The 16387-nt window shown below is 40.6% G+C and overlaps 2 protein-coding genes across 2 annotated transcripts; both read right to left on the bottom strand.

The window, feature by feature from the left end:
* Window positions 1–389: 389 nt before the first annotated feature.
* Window positions 390–7995, bottom strand: bpgm (2,3-bisphosphoglycerate mutase). The gene is made up of 3 exons (XM_061917019.1): window positions 7839–7995; window positions 3074–3690; window positions 390–1535 (listed from the first exon to the last, which is right to left on the bottom strand). The coding sequence occupies exons 2-3, from the start codon at window positions 3672–3674 to the stop codon at window positions 1360–1362; spliced, it is 777 nt and encodes a 258-aa protein (XP_061773003.1). The 5' UTR covers window positions 3675–3690; window positions 7839–7995; the 3' UTR covers window positions 390–1359.
* Window positions 7996–9669: 1674 nt separating this feature from the next.
* On the bottom strand, window positions 9670–15852 carry LOC133563085 (troponin I, slow skeletal muscle-like). The gene is made up of 5 exons (XM_061917016.1): window positions 15620–15852; window positions 15395–15526; window positions 10656–10745; window positions 10145–10318; window positions 9670–10048 (listed from the first exon to the last, which is right to left on the bottom strand). Exons 1-5 carry the CDS (start codon window positions 15713–15715, stop codon window positions 9962–9964), a joined length of 579 nt encoding a protein of 192 aa, XP_061773000.1. The 5' UTR covers window positions 15716–15852; the 3' UTR covers window positions 9670–9961.
* Window positions 15853–16387: the final 535 nt, after the last annotated feature.

Here is a 16387-nt window from a genome sequence, read left to right as displayed (position 1 = left end):
ATGCACCTAGGGATAGGACCCTCCCACCTCCAAAGACATGCACCTGGGGATAGGCCCCTCCCACCTCCAAAGACATGCACCTGGGGATAGGTTGATTGGCAACACTAAATGGTCTCTAGTGTGTGAATGTTGTCTATCTGTGTTGGCCCTGTGATGATATGGAAACTTGTCCAGGGTGTACGCCGCCTTCCGCCTGAATGCAGCTGAGATAGGCTCCAGCACCCCTCACCACCACGACCCCAAAAAGGGACAAGCAGTGGTAAATGGATGGATGGATGGATTTGTAGCAGACAAAAGATGTTTTTGAGAAGTTCTGACAAGCAAATGGCTCAGATTGGATGAAATGGTGCTGGATAAAAACGACCAAAGCAACAATAGATACACGCCCATTTTCCATCAAATGTCTTTAATTAGGTCACAAAAAGCTGACATTTAGTCTTGGACGACACTTCAGATCAGTGACAAAGTAACAGTGATTGTTTTGGAGGGGTCTAAAAGGTAAAGCACACATTGTTTTGGTGGTGAAACATGTTGACTTTTTACACCATCTCCTACTAAAGTCTTGAGAAGATGTTTGAAATATCCCGTGTTACCCTGGTCCATGTGAGTGGGAGCAGCAGCAGCAGATCTGCAGACTCAGGAGGGACTTTTGGCCTTTTGTAACAGATACAAGCAAATAAGTGCCATAACAACATGACCTGTGACCCCAGGCACATTGGAACACGTTGAAGAGCACAGGTGTGCACCGTAAGGTGAAAAAAAGCTGAAGGCTTTGGAAAGAAATAATATTCATTCTTCCAATCAGAAGCAGTAACAATATGAACACATTCAAACCACTTTCAAGTACAAAGGAAATGCATACAGTGTCATCCAAATACTCTCACATAGTCCTCAGCAATCTCTGCTCTGTCTCTTCAAGAGATGTGTCAGCTTTACAGATGCCAGTCTGACTTGGTATAATGACAGCCGCCTGTTATTGGACCACCATTTTCCTGAGGAGTCTATTTGAGGTGTGGCGTTCGTTTCTTCCAGTGGGCTATTTGAGGAAAAGCTAACAGAGTTCACGGGCAAGCAGACGTATCACAAGTCTGCTCTTAAGACTTGATTTTGTCAGCATGACGACTATGTAAACGTGTCTACTTAGAGTGGATGACAAAACATTTCTACACACGACTAGCAGTAAAGTGTATGACAAAACATATCTACACACGACTAGCGGTACATCCAACATGAAATAAATGATGATTTAGTACCTAAAGCACATTTAGAGACCAAACAACAGGAAGCTTGCACACAGTGGCAGGTCAGAGCAACAGTTTTCCAGTAACAAGCGTGACTTCAGGAGGTCTGGCGTGCGTTTCAAGTGCTTGCCTTGGCTTTCCCCTGATCCTCCACCTTTTTAATGGCAGCCTGGATCTTCTCTTGGTCTCCCAGCAGCTGGCGAGCCTTCACGGGCCGCAGGTCTTTGTCCAGCTCCAGCAAGACGGGAATCCCCGTGGGCAAAGTCACGCTGGCGATGTCCTCGTCCGATATTCCTGATGTGATCGGGTAAGAAGACGAAGAGCTCGTTAGCTGCATTGGCAAACTTTTAAATAACAAGGTTAGCTGTCATACAAGTGCAAAAAGAAGCTACTCCATTTCCCTGAATTGTATATAGTATGCGCCTGCCTAGAATTACTGCCGGGTCAAACTCGTTTCGTAAAATATTATTTTTATAGCGCATGTCTAGGATTTCCGCCGGGTCAAACTCGTTTTGCTAAATAATTAGCATATGCCTAGAATTTCCACCGGGTCAAATTCGTCACGTCACGAGTGACACTTCAACTGTCGTCATTTTCAAAACGGAGGAGGCTGATTTCAATCATTCGAAATCGCATATAGGGAAGAAGATTAAGAGCTATTCAGTAGGATTTAAGGTCCAAGCTATTGAATATGCTAAAAAGAACAGTAAGCAGCTATGTTTTATTAATATACCGTAGCTGCGTGTGTCAAATAAGAGTCATTATGACTCCCGCCTCCTGGTGGTAGAGGGCGCTAGTGATCCTTCTTGCGACTACTCGGCTGCAGAAGAAGTGACAACAAGCAGAAAGAGTGAGCAGCGATGGTTTATTTTTTCCTCTCGCTTGCACTTCTTACATGGAGGATTACATATCTAAAATAAAACAGTTTTCTAAACTGGACTTTCAATCAAAGCAGGAGGTAATAAAGGAAGATCTCCATCGAGACAGAGAGACCTTTAAAACTGAAGAAAGTTAAGGAAGACTTCTATAAACAAGTTGTCAATGCTTTTGATCAGAAGGACCTGCGCATGGACTTCATTTATAAGTAAAGGTAAGACCATAATAACGTTTTTTTTTAATAAATGTGCTTTTCATGATGGTATCCTTACATCACACTCATATTTATAAGCACATGCCTAAATTTACTGCATGCCTTTGGTAAGCACCGGAGTAAGAAGAGGTTTTAAAATAATTAGCGCCCCAGCGGCAATTCAAGGAAATACTGTAACCCCTGTCTATTAAAGGTGGGAATTTTTGGCCATCTCGCCATTTGAGTATGATTCAGGGCATACCATTCCATTATTTATACATTTTTAAACATTATAACATAGATGTGTGACGGTTTTCCACATTCGGTTTCAAAGTTTTCACAATAATTAAAGTTAAAGTATCCATGAATGTCACACACACACTAGGTGTGGCGAAATTATTCTCTGCATTTGTTTGACCCATCACCATTGATCACCCCCTGGGAGCTGAGGGGAGCAGTGAGCAGCAGTGTTGGCAGCGCCCAGGAATATTTTTTGGTGATTTAACACGCAATTCCAACCCTTAATGCTGAGTACCGTGACGCCTGACAAAAACTTGGGTGTGTCGTTTTTTTTCCGGCACATTAGTGTTGACCAGGTCTGAAAATAAACGACACCTCCCAGAATCCTCGGCGATCGCAAATCGCAAATGGAAATTATGGAGAAAAAAAGTGCAATTACTGTTTTTTTCAAGTTTGCAAGTTGCTAAATAAAAGTGTTAGCATCCACTAACTGGCCCCCCCAGCATGAGGGGAGGCGGCGTACCTTCCAGGTGTTTGAGCAGGGCCCTGCAGCTGTTTCCATGAGCGGAAATGAGCAGCGTTCTTCCTCGCAGTATTTCTGGCACCACCGTGCCTTCCCAGTATGGCAGCAGCCTGAGCAACACCTCCTTCAAGCTCTCGCCACGGGGCAGCTTCTCCTTCTCCACATCGCAGGTGGTGTATCTGCGATCGTTATAGATTTCCTGGAAGTACGGGTGCTGCTCCTCTATGGGGGGCGGGGTAATGTCATAGCCCCTCCTCCACAATTTGACTTTCTCCTCGCCGTGCTGGAGGGCCATTTCCCCCCGGTTCAAGCCTATCAGGGCACCGTAGTGGCGCTCGTTGAGCCTCCAGGACTTGACCACAGGGACCCACTCCTGGCCCATGGCTTCCAGCACCAGCCAGGCCGTCTGGATGGAGCGGCTGAGGATGGAGGTGAAGACCACGTCAAACTTGTAGCCCAGCTCCTTCAGGAGTCTGCCGCAGTCCCGGGCCTCCTTCACGCCGTCCTCGCTCAGCTTCTGGTCCACCCAGCTGCAAAAGCGGTTCTCGCGGTTCCACGCCCCCTCGCCATGCCTCAGGAGCAAGAGTCTGTACGTGGACATCTGCTGCACCACAAACCTGCACAATAACGTGCACAACTTAACAATGCTACACCTTAAAAACAAGACCTGTGAAAAATTCTCAACAATACACAGGGTGGAAAATGACCTTTTCACTGAGGAAACAAAAATGTTTAATATCGGTCCTGCTACTATTATTCAATAATACCACCTTAATGTTTGACAACCAAACAATGACACACCTATTTAATAACACCACCTTAACATTTGACAACCAAACAATTACACACTTATTTAATAATACTGCCTTTTCATTTGACGATAAAACAATCATACACCTATTTGATAATACCACCTTAACATGTGACAACTAAACAATTATACACCTATTTAATAATACCACCTTAACATTTGACAACTAAACAATTATACACCTATTTAATAATACCACCTTAACATTTGACAACCAAACAATTACACACCTATTTAATAATACCACCTTAAAGGCCTACTAAAATTAGATGTTCTTATTTAAACGGGGATAGCAGGTCCATTCTATGTGTCATACTTGATCATTTCGCGATATTACCATATTTTTGCTGAAAGGATTTAGTAGAGAACATCGACGATAAATTTCGCAACTTCCCATCCATCCATCCATTTCTACCGCTTATTCCCTTTGGGGTCGCTGGCGCCTATCTCAGCTACAATCGGGCGGAAGTTGGAAACTTTTGGTTGCTAATAAAAAAGCCTTGCCTGTACCAGAAGTAGCAGGCAATGTGCGCGTGACGTCACTGGTTGTAGAGCTTCTCACATTGTTTACAATCATGGCCACCAGAAGCTAGAGCGATTCGGACCAAGAAAGCGACAATTTCCCCAATAATTTGAGCGAAAATGAAAGATTTGTGGATGAGGATATTGATAGTGAAGGACTAACACATTACACACACCAAGTCAAATCAGCTCTGTTATTTTCCATTTTTTCCACTATTTTCCAGTACCTTGGAGACATTATGCCTCGTCGGTGTGTTGTCGGAGGGTGTAACAACACAAACAGAGATGGATTCAAGTTGCCCCAGTGGTTGAAAGATGCGAAAGTCCCTAGTTTGTTCTGCACACTTTACAGACGAGAGCTATGCTACGACAGAGATAGCAAGAATATGTGGATATCCCGCGACACTCAAAGCAGATGCATTTCCAACGATAAAGTCAACAAAATCCCAATGGTGAGTTTTGTTGATGTTATTGACTTATGTGTAGTGTGTTAATCAGACATATTTGGTCACGGCGTGACTGCAAGCTAATTGATGCTAACATGCTATTTAGGCTAGCAGTATGTACATATTGCATCATTATGCCTCATTTGTAGCTATATTTGCATCCAGCCTTTCCCTCCACCCACATTTAATGCCAAACAAACACATACCAATCGTTGGTTAGAAGGCGATCGCCAAATTCGTCCGTGCTTCCTCCTGTGCCGCTGTCTGCCGTGATATGGCTCAAAAGCTTCTTTTTCTTCTTTGATTTCGTTTTCGGTACCTGCTTCCACACTCCAACCATCCATTTCAATACATGCGTAATCTGTTGAATCGCTCACGGTGCTGAAATCCGAGTCTGAATCCGAGCTACTATGCCATACCTTTCTGTGCTATCTGACATGTTTGCTTTTGGTGGCTTCACGCAGTGACGTCACAACACAATAGACAGGTGGATATAGCGATGGTGTAAATCAGGCACTTTGAAGCCGTTTTTCGTGATATTGCGTAATGGGTAAAATTTTGAGAAAAACTTCGAAAAATAAAATAAGCCACTGGGAACTGATTTTTATTGGTTTTAACCCTTCAGAAATTGTGATAATGTTCCCTTTTAAACAAGGAAACACCGGCTGTGTTTGTGTGGCTAAAGGCTAAAAGCTTCCCACCTCCATCTTTCTACTTTGACTTCTCCATTATTAATTGAACAAATTGTAAAAGATTCAGCAACACAGATGTCCAGAATACTGTGTATTATGCGATTAAAGCAGACTACTTATAGCTTGGATCGGGCTGGAAAATAATGTCCACTACAACAGGTGACGTCAAAAGCACGCGTCATCAAACCGCGACGTTTACAACACGACACTTTGCGGGAAATTTAAAATTGCAATTTAGTAAAGTAAAAAGGCCGTATTGGCATGTGTTGCAATGTTAATATTTCATCATTGATATATAAACTATCAGACTGCGTGGTCGGTAGTAGTGGCTTTCAGTAGGCCTTTAACATTTGACAACCAAACAGTGACACAAAGTGAGTGGGTACAGACTCTGGGTATTATCTCCAACCCGACTCTCTCATGTGAGTAACACATTAAGAGTGTCACTAAAAAAGCCTTCTTTCATCTCTGCAAGATTGCTAAAATTAGCTAAGATCTTTATTCATGCGTTCCTTGCTGCAACATTTTATTTTGGGGTCTCCCTATGTCTAGCATTAAAAGATTACAGTTTGTGGCTGCTAGACCTTTGACAAGAACAAGAAAGTTTGATCATATTACGCCTGTACTGTATATACTTTTATATACATATTTAGCTATACATTAGGGGTGTCCAAACTTTTTTCACTGAGGGCCGCACACTGAAAAATCAAAGCAAGCAAGGGCCATTTTGATATTCTTTTGATTTTAAAAAACAATACAATATATGTATAAAAAATAGACATTTAGGCCTCCACTCAGTCCCCATAGGATTCTGGGCAGAAAAATATTAAAAATGTGTCATTATTCAGTATTATTATTTGTATTATTTTTCAAGTTTTAAATCTTTAGATCAACATTAGGTCATTCTGTCAATATACAATTTTTAAAGATTTAAGTTGTATGCTTTTTGGTCAAAGAAAACCCTGTTTTTTATGGAAAAATACAAAATATGCAATATTTTCACCTAATAAAACTTTCAAGTGGAATATTTAATATTATATAAGAATTGGAGCCTTTAAAGGGTCAATTACTCATAACACCATTGATTTTATTTTTTTAAATTTTGGAGCAAGGACACTTAAAAACAAATCACATTAAAATTATTGGGGTCAAAAAGGGTCCTACTCATTGAAGTGTTTAAAAACATAAATTCTATTTTTTTTTTTACTGTTTACTTTTAACACAATAATCTCGAGATCATCTTCAGATCCATCCGTCACTTATAAGTTGTATTGTTGTTTATATATGGGAAACACAAAACATGCAAAATTTCCCCCAAAGAATATCTCAAAGTGGAATATTTAATGTGATTTTTTTGGAGGCTTGAATCGGTCAATAATTCATAATGACATAGATTTTGATTCAATATTATTTTTTAAAGAAAGAAACAGCCTGCATGGCAGCTTTGTGTTATTCGAGTAAACATTGCAACATTTTATTGTTACATTCCACCTGTTTGCTCATTCATTGCACTTTTTATGTTTTCATTTTTTTTTTCAATCGTGTTTTTAAACTGGGCCGTTAAAAAATGGCCACCGGGCCGCACTTTGGACACCCCTGGTATACACATACTTTACACCATGGATCAGCCTCCATAAATGACGCGCCAGCTGTTCCAAGTCTAGACCACTCCTTATGCATCAGTCGGTGATGTCTCGGCCCCCCCGACTTGTCTACATGCAAGACGATCCCCTGCGGATCCCAATGGACTGGACTTTCACATTATGATCCCTGATGTGGGTTCTGAGCTGAGGATGTAGTTGTGGCTTGTGCAGCCCTTTGAGACATTGTGATTAAGTGCTATATAAGTCTACTTGGATTGATTGATACACTGTATTAACATAACTTTGGTCAGATATACGTGATAATTTGTCATGTTTATAGCAGCTTTACATGCCATAACTCCATTGAGAGCCCCCTTGGTGTCAGCGCTGCAAGATAAAGGTCAAAGGTTATATAAAAAGGGGCTTGGAAATGAACACCACAGTGCTGCTATTATTAGATTTGCGCGTTGGAAAATGAAGCTATATTTTCAACGACCATGTTATTAGAACATAGAGTTAGCAGGTATGTAGTTACATCCGTCACAATGTATCATAAAATGATAGAACATAATATATTAGAGAATATGGCGACTAGTTTGCACCCCACGCTATGAAAAGCCCCCCCAGGAGTTTAAACAACAAACGTGCATGCACGTGAAAAGCTTTGTGCGAAATAGCAACATAGAGGGTGAAGAGCGGACTGAGACTCACCCTTCGTGGGTTTTAAAGCCGCTCGGAATGTTGCTGCGACGGCGGCTTGTGATGTTGAAAATGTTTGGATTGTGATGTTGACAATGTCTGGGCGGCCATGCAAGCTTCTGTGTGATGCTGGTAATTGACAGCTGCGGGAAGCCAATCAGAATGGACGTCTTCGTGGATGGGCGGTGCCATGAGTGACGCCTGCCCATATAATGAAACGGCGGCAGGCACCAACGAAAAAGAGGACGAGGAAAGGGCGCGTATATGTAAGGTTAACTAAGGTGACTAGCAAGCGGCATTTAAGGGCATTACTTGACTTAAATTAACTTTCTACTTTTTCAATATTAATTTTGTCAAAGTGTTGTTAAAGCTTTATGAGATAGAAATGTGATGAAAAGACAGAAGTTTATGTACCGCTGTCCTCAGCAGTAAGGGGAAGGAATGAAGAAAATGGCGATACTAGTGTATGTTTCTTTACTTATGTTTAAAGGCCTACTGAAATGAGATTCTCTTATTTAAACGAGGGATAGCAGGTCCATTCTATGTGTCATACATGATCATTTCGCGATATTGCCATATTTTTGCTGAAAGGCTTTAGTAGAGAACATCCACGATAAAGTTCGCAACTTTTGGTCGCTAATAAAAAAGCCTCGCCTGTACCGGAAGTAGCAGACAATGTGCGCGTGACGTCACGGGTTGTGGAGCTCCTCACATCTGAACAGTGTTTACAATCATGGCCACCAGCAGCAAAAGCGATCCGGACCGAGAAAGCAACAATTTCCCCATTAATTTGAGCAAGGATGAAAGATTTGTGGATGAGGAAAGTGAGAGTGAAGGACTAGAAAAAAAGACAAGGGCAGTGGGAGCGATTCAGATGTTATTAGACACATTTAGTAGGATAATTCTGGAAAATCCCTTATCTGCTTATAGTGTTACTAGTGTTTTAGTGAGATTTATATGGTCGTACTCGTACCTGAAAATCAGAGGGGTGTGACCACGGGTGTGGTGACCGCCAGTGTTTCTGAGAGAAGCCACCTTTCTCGACGAGGCAAAGCGAAGGAGGCCGTTGGGGCCGGGCTGAGCTTTTTTTCCCCTTCCTCCACGGTGGAAGCATCCCACGTTCGGGGGCGGCCTGTCGGAAGAGGCAAGAGAGTCCGCAGCTGCCTCTTTGACAGGTGCACGAGGAACGACGCAAGCTCCGCTCATGTCTACGCTATAACCACAATTGTCTCACTGAATCCTGCCGGTTGACATGTGGTAGGGAACCATGTTTGCTTGTCCGCTCTGTTCCATAGTAAAGCTTCACAGTCCTCTTTCGGTAATGTAAACAAGGAAACACCGGCTGTGTTTGTGTTGCTAAAGGCAGCCGCAATACATTGCTTTCCACCTACATCTTTCCTCTTTGACGTCTCCATTATTAATTGAACAAATTGCAAAAGATTCAGCAACACAGATGTCCAGAATACTGTGTAATTATGCGATTTAAGCAGACGACTTATAACTGGAATCGGGCTGGAACAAAATGTCTTCTACAATCCGTGACGTCACGCGCACGCGTCATCATACGTGTCATCATACCGTGACGTTTTCAACAGGATACTTCGCGTATTGGCATGTGTTGCTATGTTAAGATTTCATCATTGATACTGTATATAAACTATCAGACTGCGTGGTCGGTAGTAGTGGCTTTCAGTAGGCCTTTAAGTCTTAGTAGTATAATTATTCATTTGATTTTTGTGGTTGTAGTCACCATTGCTCTAGTGAAATAATTAATATCACGTAGTTGGTCTAATGTACAGTACAATATTGACTGTAGTGGATACTTGAAATAAAGACAAACACAAATATTCAGCCTTTTTTATCATTCCATCATAAGGCGGGACTCAAATGTTTTTACTTTTCATGGTATAGTCACATTTTTTAGGTTACTAAAAACTACTAAACGTGACTTATACAATACAATTTAATTGATACCCCGCTGAGTTGTACGTTGCGCGGTTACAGTACATAGTAATTAATGCATCTTATTTAAAACTACCATGCATGTTGTATACATGAGTTTTTTCTGTTCTTCATAAGGTGAACTGCAGTTCCTCCACTCATTGTCTCCATCTGCAAACCGTAGGCCCACACGTCTACTGGCCGGCGTTGAACAGCTTCTTCCTGCCCTCCATGCCCGACATGGCGTCCACGTTCTTACGCCAGTCAGTCACTTCCTCTTTCTGCAATGACAGAAATCATCATGAAATCATGTCACCTTCATTTTACCGACAGTAGTTTGTCTGATGTTTCTGTAGTAGACAAAATAACGGCCTCACCTTCTCGTCCTCTTTCTTCACAGTCTTGAGGTTGGCCTTAAAGTCCACGGACTCTTTGACCTTGGCACCCAGCAGCGCTCCCAGCATGGCATCTGCCGACACCCTCACTCTCTTCAGGTTTGGCCTCTTCATCTTACCCTTCAACTCATAGATCTTCTGAGACAGATCCCTAACCTTTAATTGAACAGCGCCCCAAAATGGTAAATGGGTTATACTTGTATAGCACTTTTCTACCTTCAAGGTACTTAAAGTGCATCAGGAGCAAGGGTGAAGTGTCTTGCTCTAGGACACGACAGCCATGACGAGGTTGGTAGAAGGTGGGGATTGAACCAGGAACCCTCGGGTTGCTGGCACGGCCACTCTCCCAACCGCGCCACGCCGCCCCCCAAAAAATAAACAATACTTGTCAAGACAATTGGACTAAATATTTATACAGCAAACACTTTCACAAGAGTTAGAGTTTTTGGAAGCTAAAAACAATTATTTGATCAGAAATTGTTACGCAGCATACCTCTGTGTCACTTTTGGCCACCTTTAAACCAATGTCGTAACGTTCCTCATCAACAACATCAATCTTCTTGTGCAGCTCTTTGCAAAGATTCTGTAGACATAGTAGGTAACCAAAAACATGTTATGTACAGTAAACATAAACACAATAGTGGAAGTCTTAGGCCGCCGCTAGCTTAGTGACCTTTTCGTCAGAAGCACTGTAAAAATGTCACTAATAAGAAATATACAGGTTACTTTAAGTTGAAAACTATTACAAACCCCGTTTCCATATGAGTTGGGAAATTGTGTTGGATGTAAATATAAACGGAATACAATGATTTGCAAATCCTTTTCAACCCATATTCAGTTGAATATGCTACAAAGACAACATATTTGATGTTCACACTCATAAACTTTAATTTTTTTTGCAAATAATAATTAACTTAGAATTTCATGGCCGCAACACGTGCCAAAGTAGTTGGGAAAGGGCATGTTCACGACTGTGTTACATCACCTTTTCTTTCAACAACACTCAATAAACGTTTGGGAACTGAGGAAACTAATTGTTGAAGCTTTGAAAGTGGAATTCTTTACCATTCTTGTTTTATGTAGAGCTTCAGTCGTTCAACAGTTCGGGGTCTCTACTGTCGTATTTTACGCTTCATAATGCGCCACACATTTTCCATGGGAGACAGGTCTGGACTGCAGGCGGGCCAGGAAAGTACCAGCACTCTTTTTCACGAAGCCACGCTGTTGTAACACTTGTCTTGCTAAAATAAGCAGGGGCGTCTATGATAACGTTACTTGGATGACAACATATGTTGTTCCAAAACCTGTATGGTGCCTTCACAGATGTGTAAGTTACCCATACGTTGGGCACTAATACACCCCCATACCATCACAGGTGTTGGCTTTTCAACTTTGCGCCTATAACAATCCGAATGGTTATTTTCCTCTTTGTTCCTTGGGACACCATGTCCTCTGTTTCCAAATATAATTTTAAATGTGGACTCGTCAGATCACAGAACACTTTTCCACTTTGCATCAGTCCATCTTAGATGAGCTCGGGCCCAGCCAAGCCGGCGGCGTTTCAGGATATTGTTGATAAATGGGTTTGGCTTTGCAGAGTAGAGTTTTAACTTGCACTTACAGATGTAGCGACCAACTGTAGTTACTGACATTAGTTTTATGAAGTGTTCCTGAGCCCATGTCCTGATATCCTTTACACACTGATGTCAGTTTTCGATGCAGTACCGCCTGAGGGATCAAAGGGCCGTAATATCATCACTTATGTGCAGTGATTTCTTCAGATTCTCTGAACTTTTTGATGATTTTAAGGACCGTAGATGGTAAAATCCCTAAATTCCTTGCAATAGCTCGTTGAGAAATGTTTTTCTAAAACTGTTCGACAATTTGCTTACAAAGTGGTGACCCTCACCCCATCCTTGTTTGTGAATTACTTAGCATTTCATGGAAGCTGCTTTTATACCCAATCATGGCACCCACCTGTTCCCAATTAGCCTGCACACCTGTGGGATGTTCCAAATAAGTGTTTGATGAGCATTCCTCAACTTTATTAGTATTTATTGCCACCTTTCCCAACTTCTTTGTCAAGTGTTGCTGGCATCAAATTCTAAAGTTAATGATTATTTGCAAAAAAAAATGTTTAACAGTTTTAACATCAAATATGTTGTCTTTGTAGCATATTCAACTGAATATGGGTTGAAAAGGATTTGCAAATCATTGTATTCTGTGTATATTTACATCTAACACAATTTCCCAACTCATATGGAAAAGGGGGTTGTCGTTGTTTATATAGGAATTTTTTTATTTAACTTTTGACAATGTTTTGGAGTGCATGAGAAAGTGAAATGAGAAAACCTTTGACCAGATTGTCATATGTTAACAGGTATATTGCACAACATTGTCGCAAAATAACCAATGTTGTAATAGCTATAACTGCTACGACAGCAAATACTGCAATGTTTCCCACAGGGCAGCAATCTGTTTAGGACACTGGTGGAGAGCACATGCACATAATAAAGTAGTCATCCAATTAGTGCAATTGGCCGTGATACATTTACAAAAATTGAGTAGTAAAAAAACATGAGACACTATACAAATATGTTTAAAACTACAAACTATTTTTTTTCTATGTCACAAAGTCAGAGCTAGCTGTGAGTGTTTCAGATGAGGGCGGGGCCCACAGCAGCATCGATATGTGCGTTCATGTCAATGTGTAAAAGTCTTCATACGGAGCATATATATATATATATATATATATATATATATATATATATATATATACATACAAACCCTGTTTCCATATGAGTTGGGAAATTGTGTTAGATGTAAATATAAACAGAATACAATGATTTGTAAATCATTTTCAACCCATATTCAGTTGAATATGCTACAAAGACAACATATTTGATGTTCAAACTGATAAACATTTTTTTCTGCAAATAATCATAAACTTTAGAATTTGATGCCAGCAACACGTGACAAGAAGTTGGGAAAGGTGGCAATAAATACTGATGAAGTTGAGGAATGCTCGTCAAACACTTATTGGGAACATCCCACAGGTGTGCAGGCTATTTGGGAACAGGTGGGTGCCATGATTGGCTATAAAAACAGCTTCCCAAAAAATGCTCAGTCTTTCACAAGAAAGGATGGGGCGAGGTACACCCCTTTGTCCACAACTGCGTGAGCAAATAGTCAAACAGTTTAAGAACAACGTTTCTCAAAGTGCAATTGCAAGAAATTTAGGGATTTCAACATCTACGCTACATAATATCATCAAAAGGTTCAGAGAATCTGGAGAAATCACTCCACGTAAGCGGCATGGCCGGAAACCAACATTAAATGACCGTGACCTTCGATCTCTCAGACGGCACTGTAACAAAAACAAACATCAATCTCTAAAGGATATCACCACATAGGCTCAGGAACACTTCAGAAAACCACTGTCACTAACTACAGGTCGTCGCTACATCTGTAAGCGCAAGTTAAAGCTCTACTATGCAAAGCGAAAGCCATTTATTAACAACATCCAGAAACGCAGCCGGCTTCTCTGGGCCCGAGATCATCTAAGATGGACTGATGCAAAGTGGGAAAGTGTTCTGTGGTCTGACGAGTCCACATTTCAAATTGTTTTTCGGAAATATTCGACATTGTGTCATCCGGACCAAAGGGGAAGCGAACCATCCAGACTGTTATCGACGCAAAGTCCAAAAGCCAGCATCTGTGATGGTATGGGGGTGCATTAGTGCCCAAGGCATGGGTAACTTACACATCTGTGAAGGCATCATTAATGCTGAAAGGTACATACAGGTTTTGGAACAAAATATGCTGCCATCTAAGCGCCCCTGCTTATTTCAGCAAGACAATGCCAGGCCACATTCAGCACGTGTTACAACAGCGTGGCTTTGCAAAAAAGAGTGCAGGTACTTTCCTGGCCTGCCTGCAGTCCAGAACTGTCTCCCATGGAAAATGTGTGGCGCATTATGAAGCGTAAAATACGACAGCGGAGACCCCGGACTGTTGAACGACTGAAGCTCTACATAAAACAAGAATGAGAAAGAATTCCACTTTCAAAGCTTCAACAATTAGATTCCTCAGTTCCCAAACGTTTATTGAGTGTTGTTAAAAGAAAATGTGATGTAACACAGTGGTGAACATGCCCTTTCCCAACTACGTTGGCATTGTATTCCATTTATATTTACATCTAACGTAATTTCCTAACTCATATGGAAAAGGGGTTTGTATATATATATATATATATATATATATATGGTAGGGTAGGTATGTATGTATGTGTATATATATATATATATATATATATATATATATATATATATATATGTATGTGTATATATATATATATCTCAGCTGAGGTCTGCATGGGCTGCAGGGCTGCAGCGATACACACCTCCACCACTTGTGGCAGTAAGGACAATATCAAAGTTTCTTAAGCCCAAAAATTATAACTAAAGTGGCGAAGCTATATTTTCATTTGCACTTTGATTTTTTTTAACCATTTAGTTAAGACACATATTCATTATTAATTTAGTTGTTTTATTTTAGAACAACATATTTGTATTTAAAATTACTTCTGCAGCAAGTCCGTTCTTATACATTTGGTTAGTATTTCATTTTTCTAATCAGCCTGACCCAAGCCTAAAGTTTATGTGTTAAATAAATAACTTTAAATTATTTTATATCTTTCAACACGGTTGTAAACTGTAAATAAGTTAGATATAATTATTGAATACAATTATGATCAAGAGTAAGATGACTAATTCAGTGCTACTGTTTGAGTGGACACTGGGCCCCTCTTCAGTGGAAAAAGTAGGGACCCCGATGTCAAAAAGATTAAGAACCCCTGCTTTAACCACATGCCTGACCACTATAGGAGGCTCTTATATTCAATTAATTGACACTTTTATTGCAGCATACTGTATATGTCTGATATGTTTCTGGACTTTTAAACCATTGCAGTCTTGTGGGATATGGATGAAAACTATCCATACTGCAATATTTTACCTTCTTGTTATTTATTGTTTTTATTTGAGATATTTTGATGTTCAAAATAGTCCTGGAACAGCCTTTAAATCTTTAACTATTGTGACATCATGGTGGTATAACACATTGCATTTTGTAAATGAAACAATTTTGGGGGTGTATTTAAATGTAATTGTCTTTAAAATGAATGGTAAAACATGAATAGATAGTCTGTACTGTATTTCCCGGTCCTCATACCTGCAAATCCTGCGCCGACATGCCAGACATCTCCAACGCCGGCACTCTCTCAGACAGGATTCTCTCTCGCTCATCCTTTTTTATTTGCTTGTCATTCTCAAGCATCACCATAGCTTTCTTTATCATTTTGGTCTAATACACAAATGACATCCTGTCAGTCAACCCCTGGCCCTATAGCCACTTTAAATCTGCATGAGTGTAAAGTACAGAAAATACAGGACTTACCTTCAAAAACAGTCTGCGAGATGCAGAGATTCGCGGTTTCTGGAGAAGAAAATAGCCCGTTATATTTTTACTAACACTGTAAGTACTGTTATCCATGTTTTAAACCATAACAGGAACAGTCAGTACATGTCCATGCACCAAATTAGTCTGATTTCTCAAACAGTTCGGCTCTAAATAGGCCTCCTACAGCCCATGGAAACACCTTTATCCGATCTTGTTCGTTTTTTGAAAAGTCGGACTTACACACCTGGATAATACGATTGGAAACCGCATCTCTGAAAGGGGGGTGTGCGGCCGAGGGCACCCTTTGTGTCGGCATGCATCAGCCTCAAAGTGCAGGATATAATCTGGCAGCAGATACCATTTAATAAAAACAGCAACAATTATAATGACGATGAGACTGGTTATTTGCTTCTCAAATTAAAAGAACAGAACATTTTCAAGTGCATCAATGGTAGAAAAAAATGAACAGATTTATTTAGTAAGGTAAGGAAATATGAAAGAAAATGAAGCACGTATTACAAGGAGAATAATAAAGCATACACAAATTTATTCACGCAGCTTTTCCAAACTGATTAACAACAATTCTGTATTCCACACAACTGGCAAGATAGTCCAGACAAATATCAACCAAGTCCATCTGGAACACTATCAGTGGTCTTTTCCTTGGGATTTAAAATTCATTCCGTCAACTCTAAGAGCCTTTGCTGCCTTATGAATGAACTCCCAGATTTTTAAAAGTTTTGTTTTCTTGGTCCAAACATTCCT

This window comes from Nerophis ophidion, linkage group LG12 (genome assembly GCF_033978795.1).
Source record: "Nerophis ophidion isolate RoL-2023_Sa linkage group LG12, RoL_Noph_v1.0, whole genome shotgun sequence".
Lineage (NCBI taxonomy): Eukaryota > Metazoa > Chordata > Actinopteri > Syngnathiformes > Syngnathidae > Nerophis > Nerophis ophidion.
The sequence above is the reverse complement of the archived record's forward strand: the minus strand, read 5'-3'. Positions and strand labels throughout refer to the sequence as shown.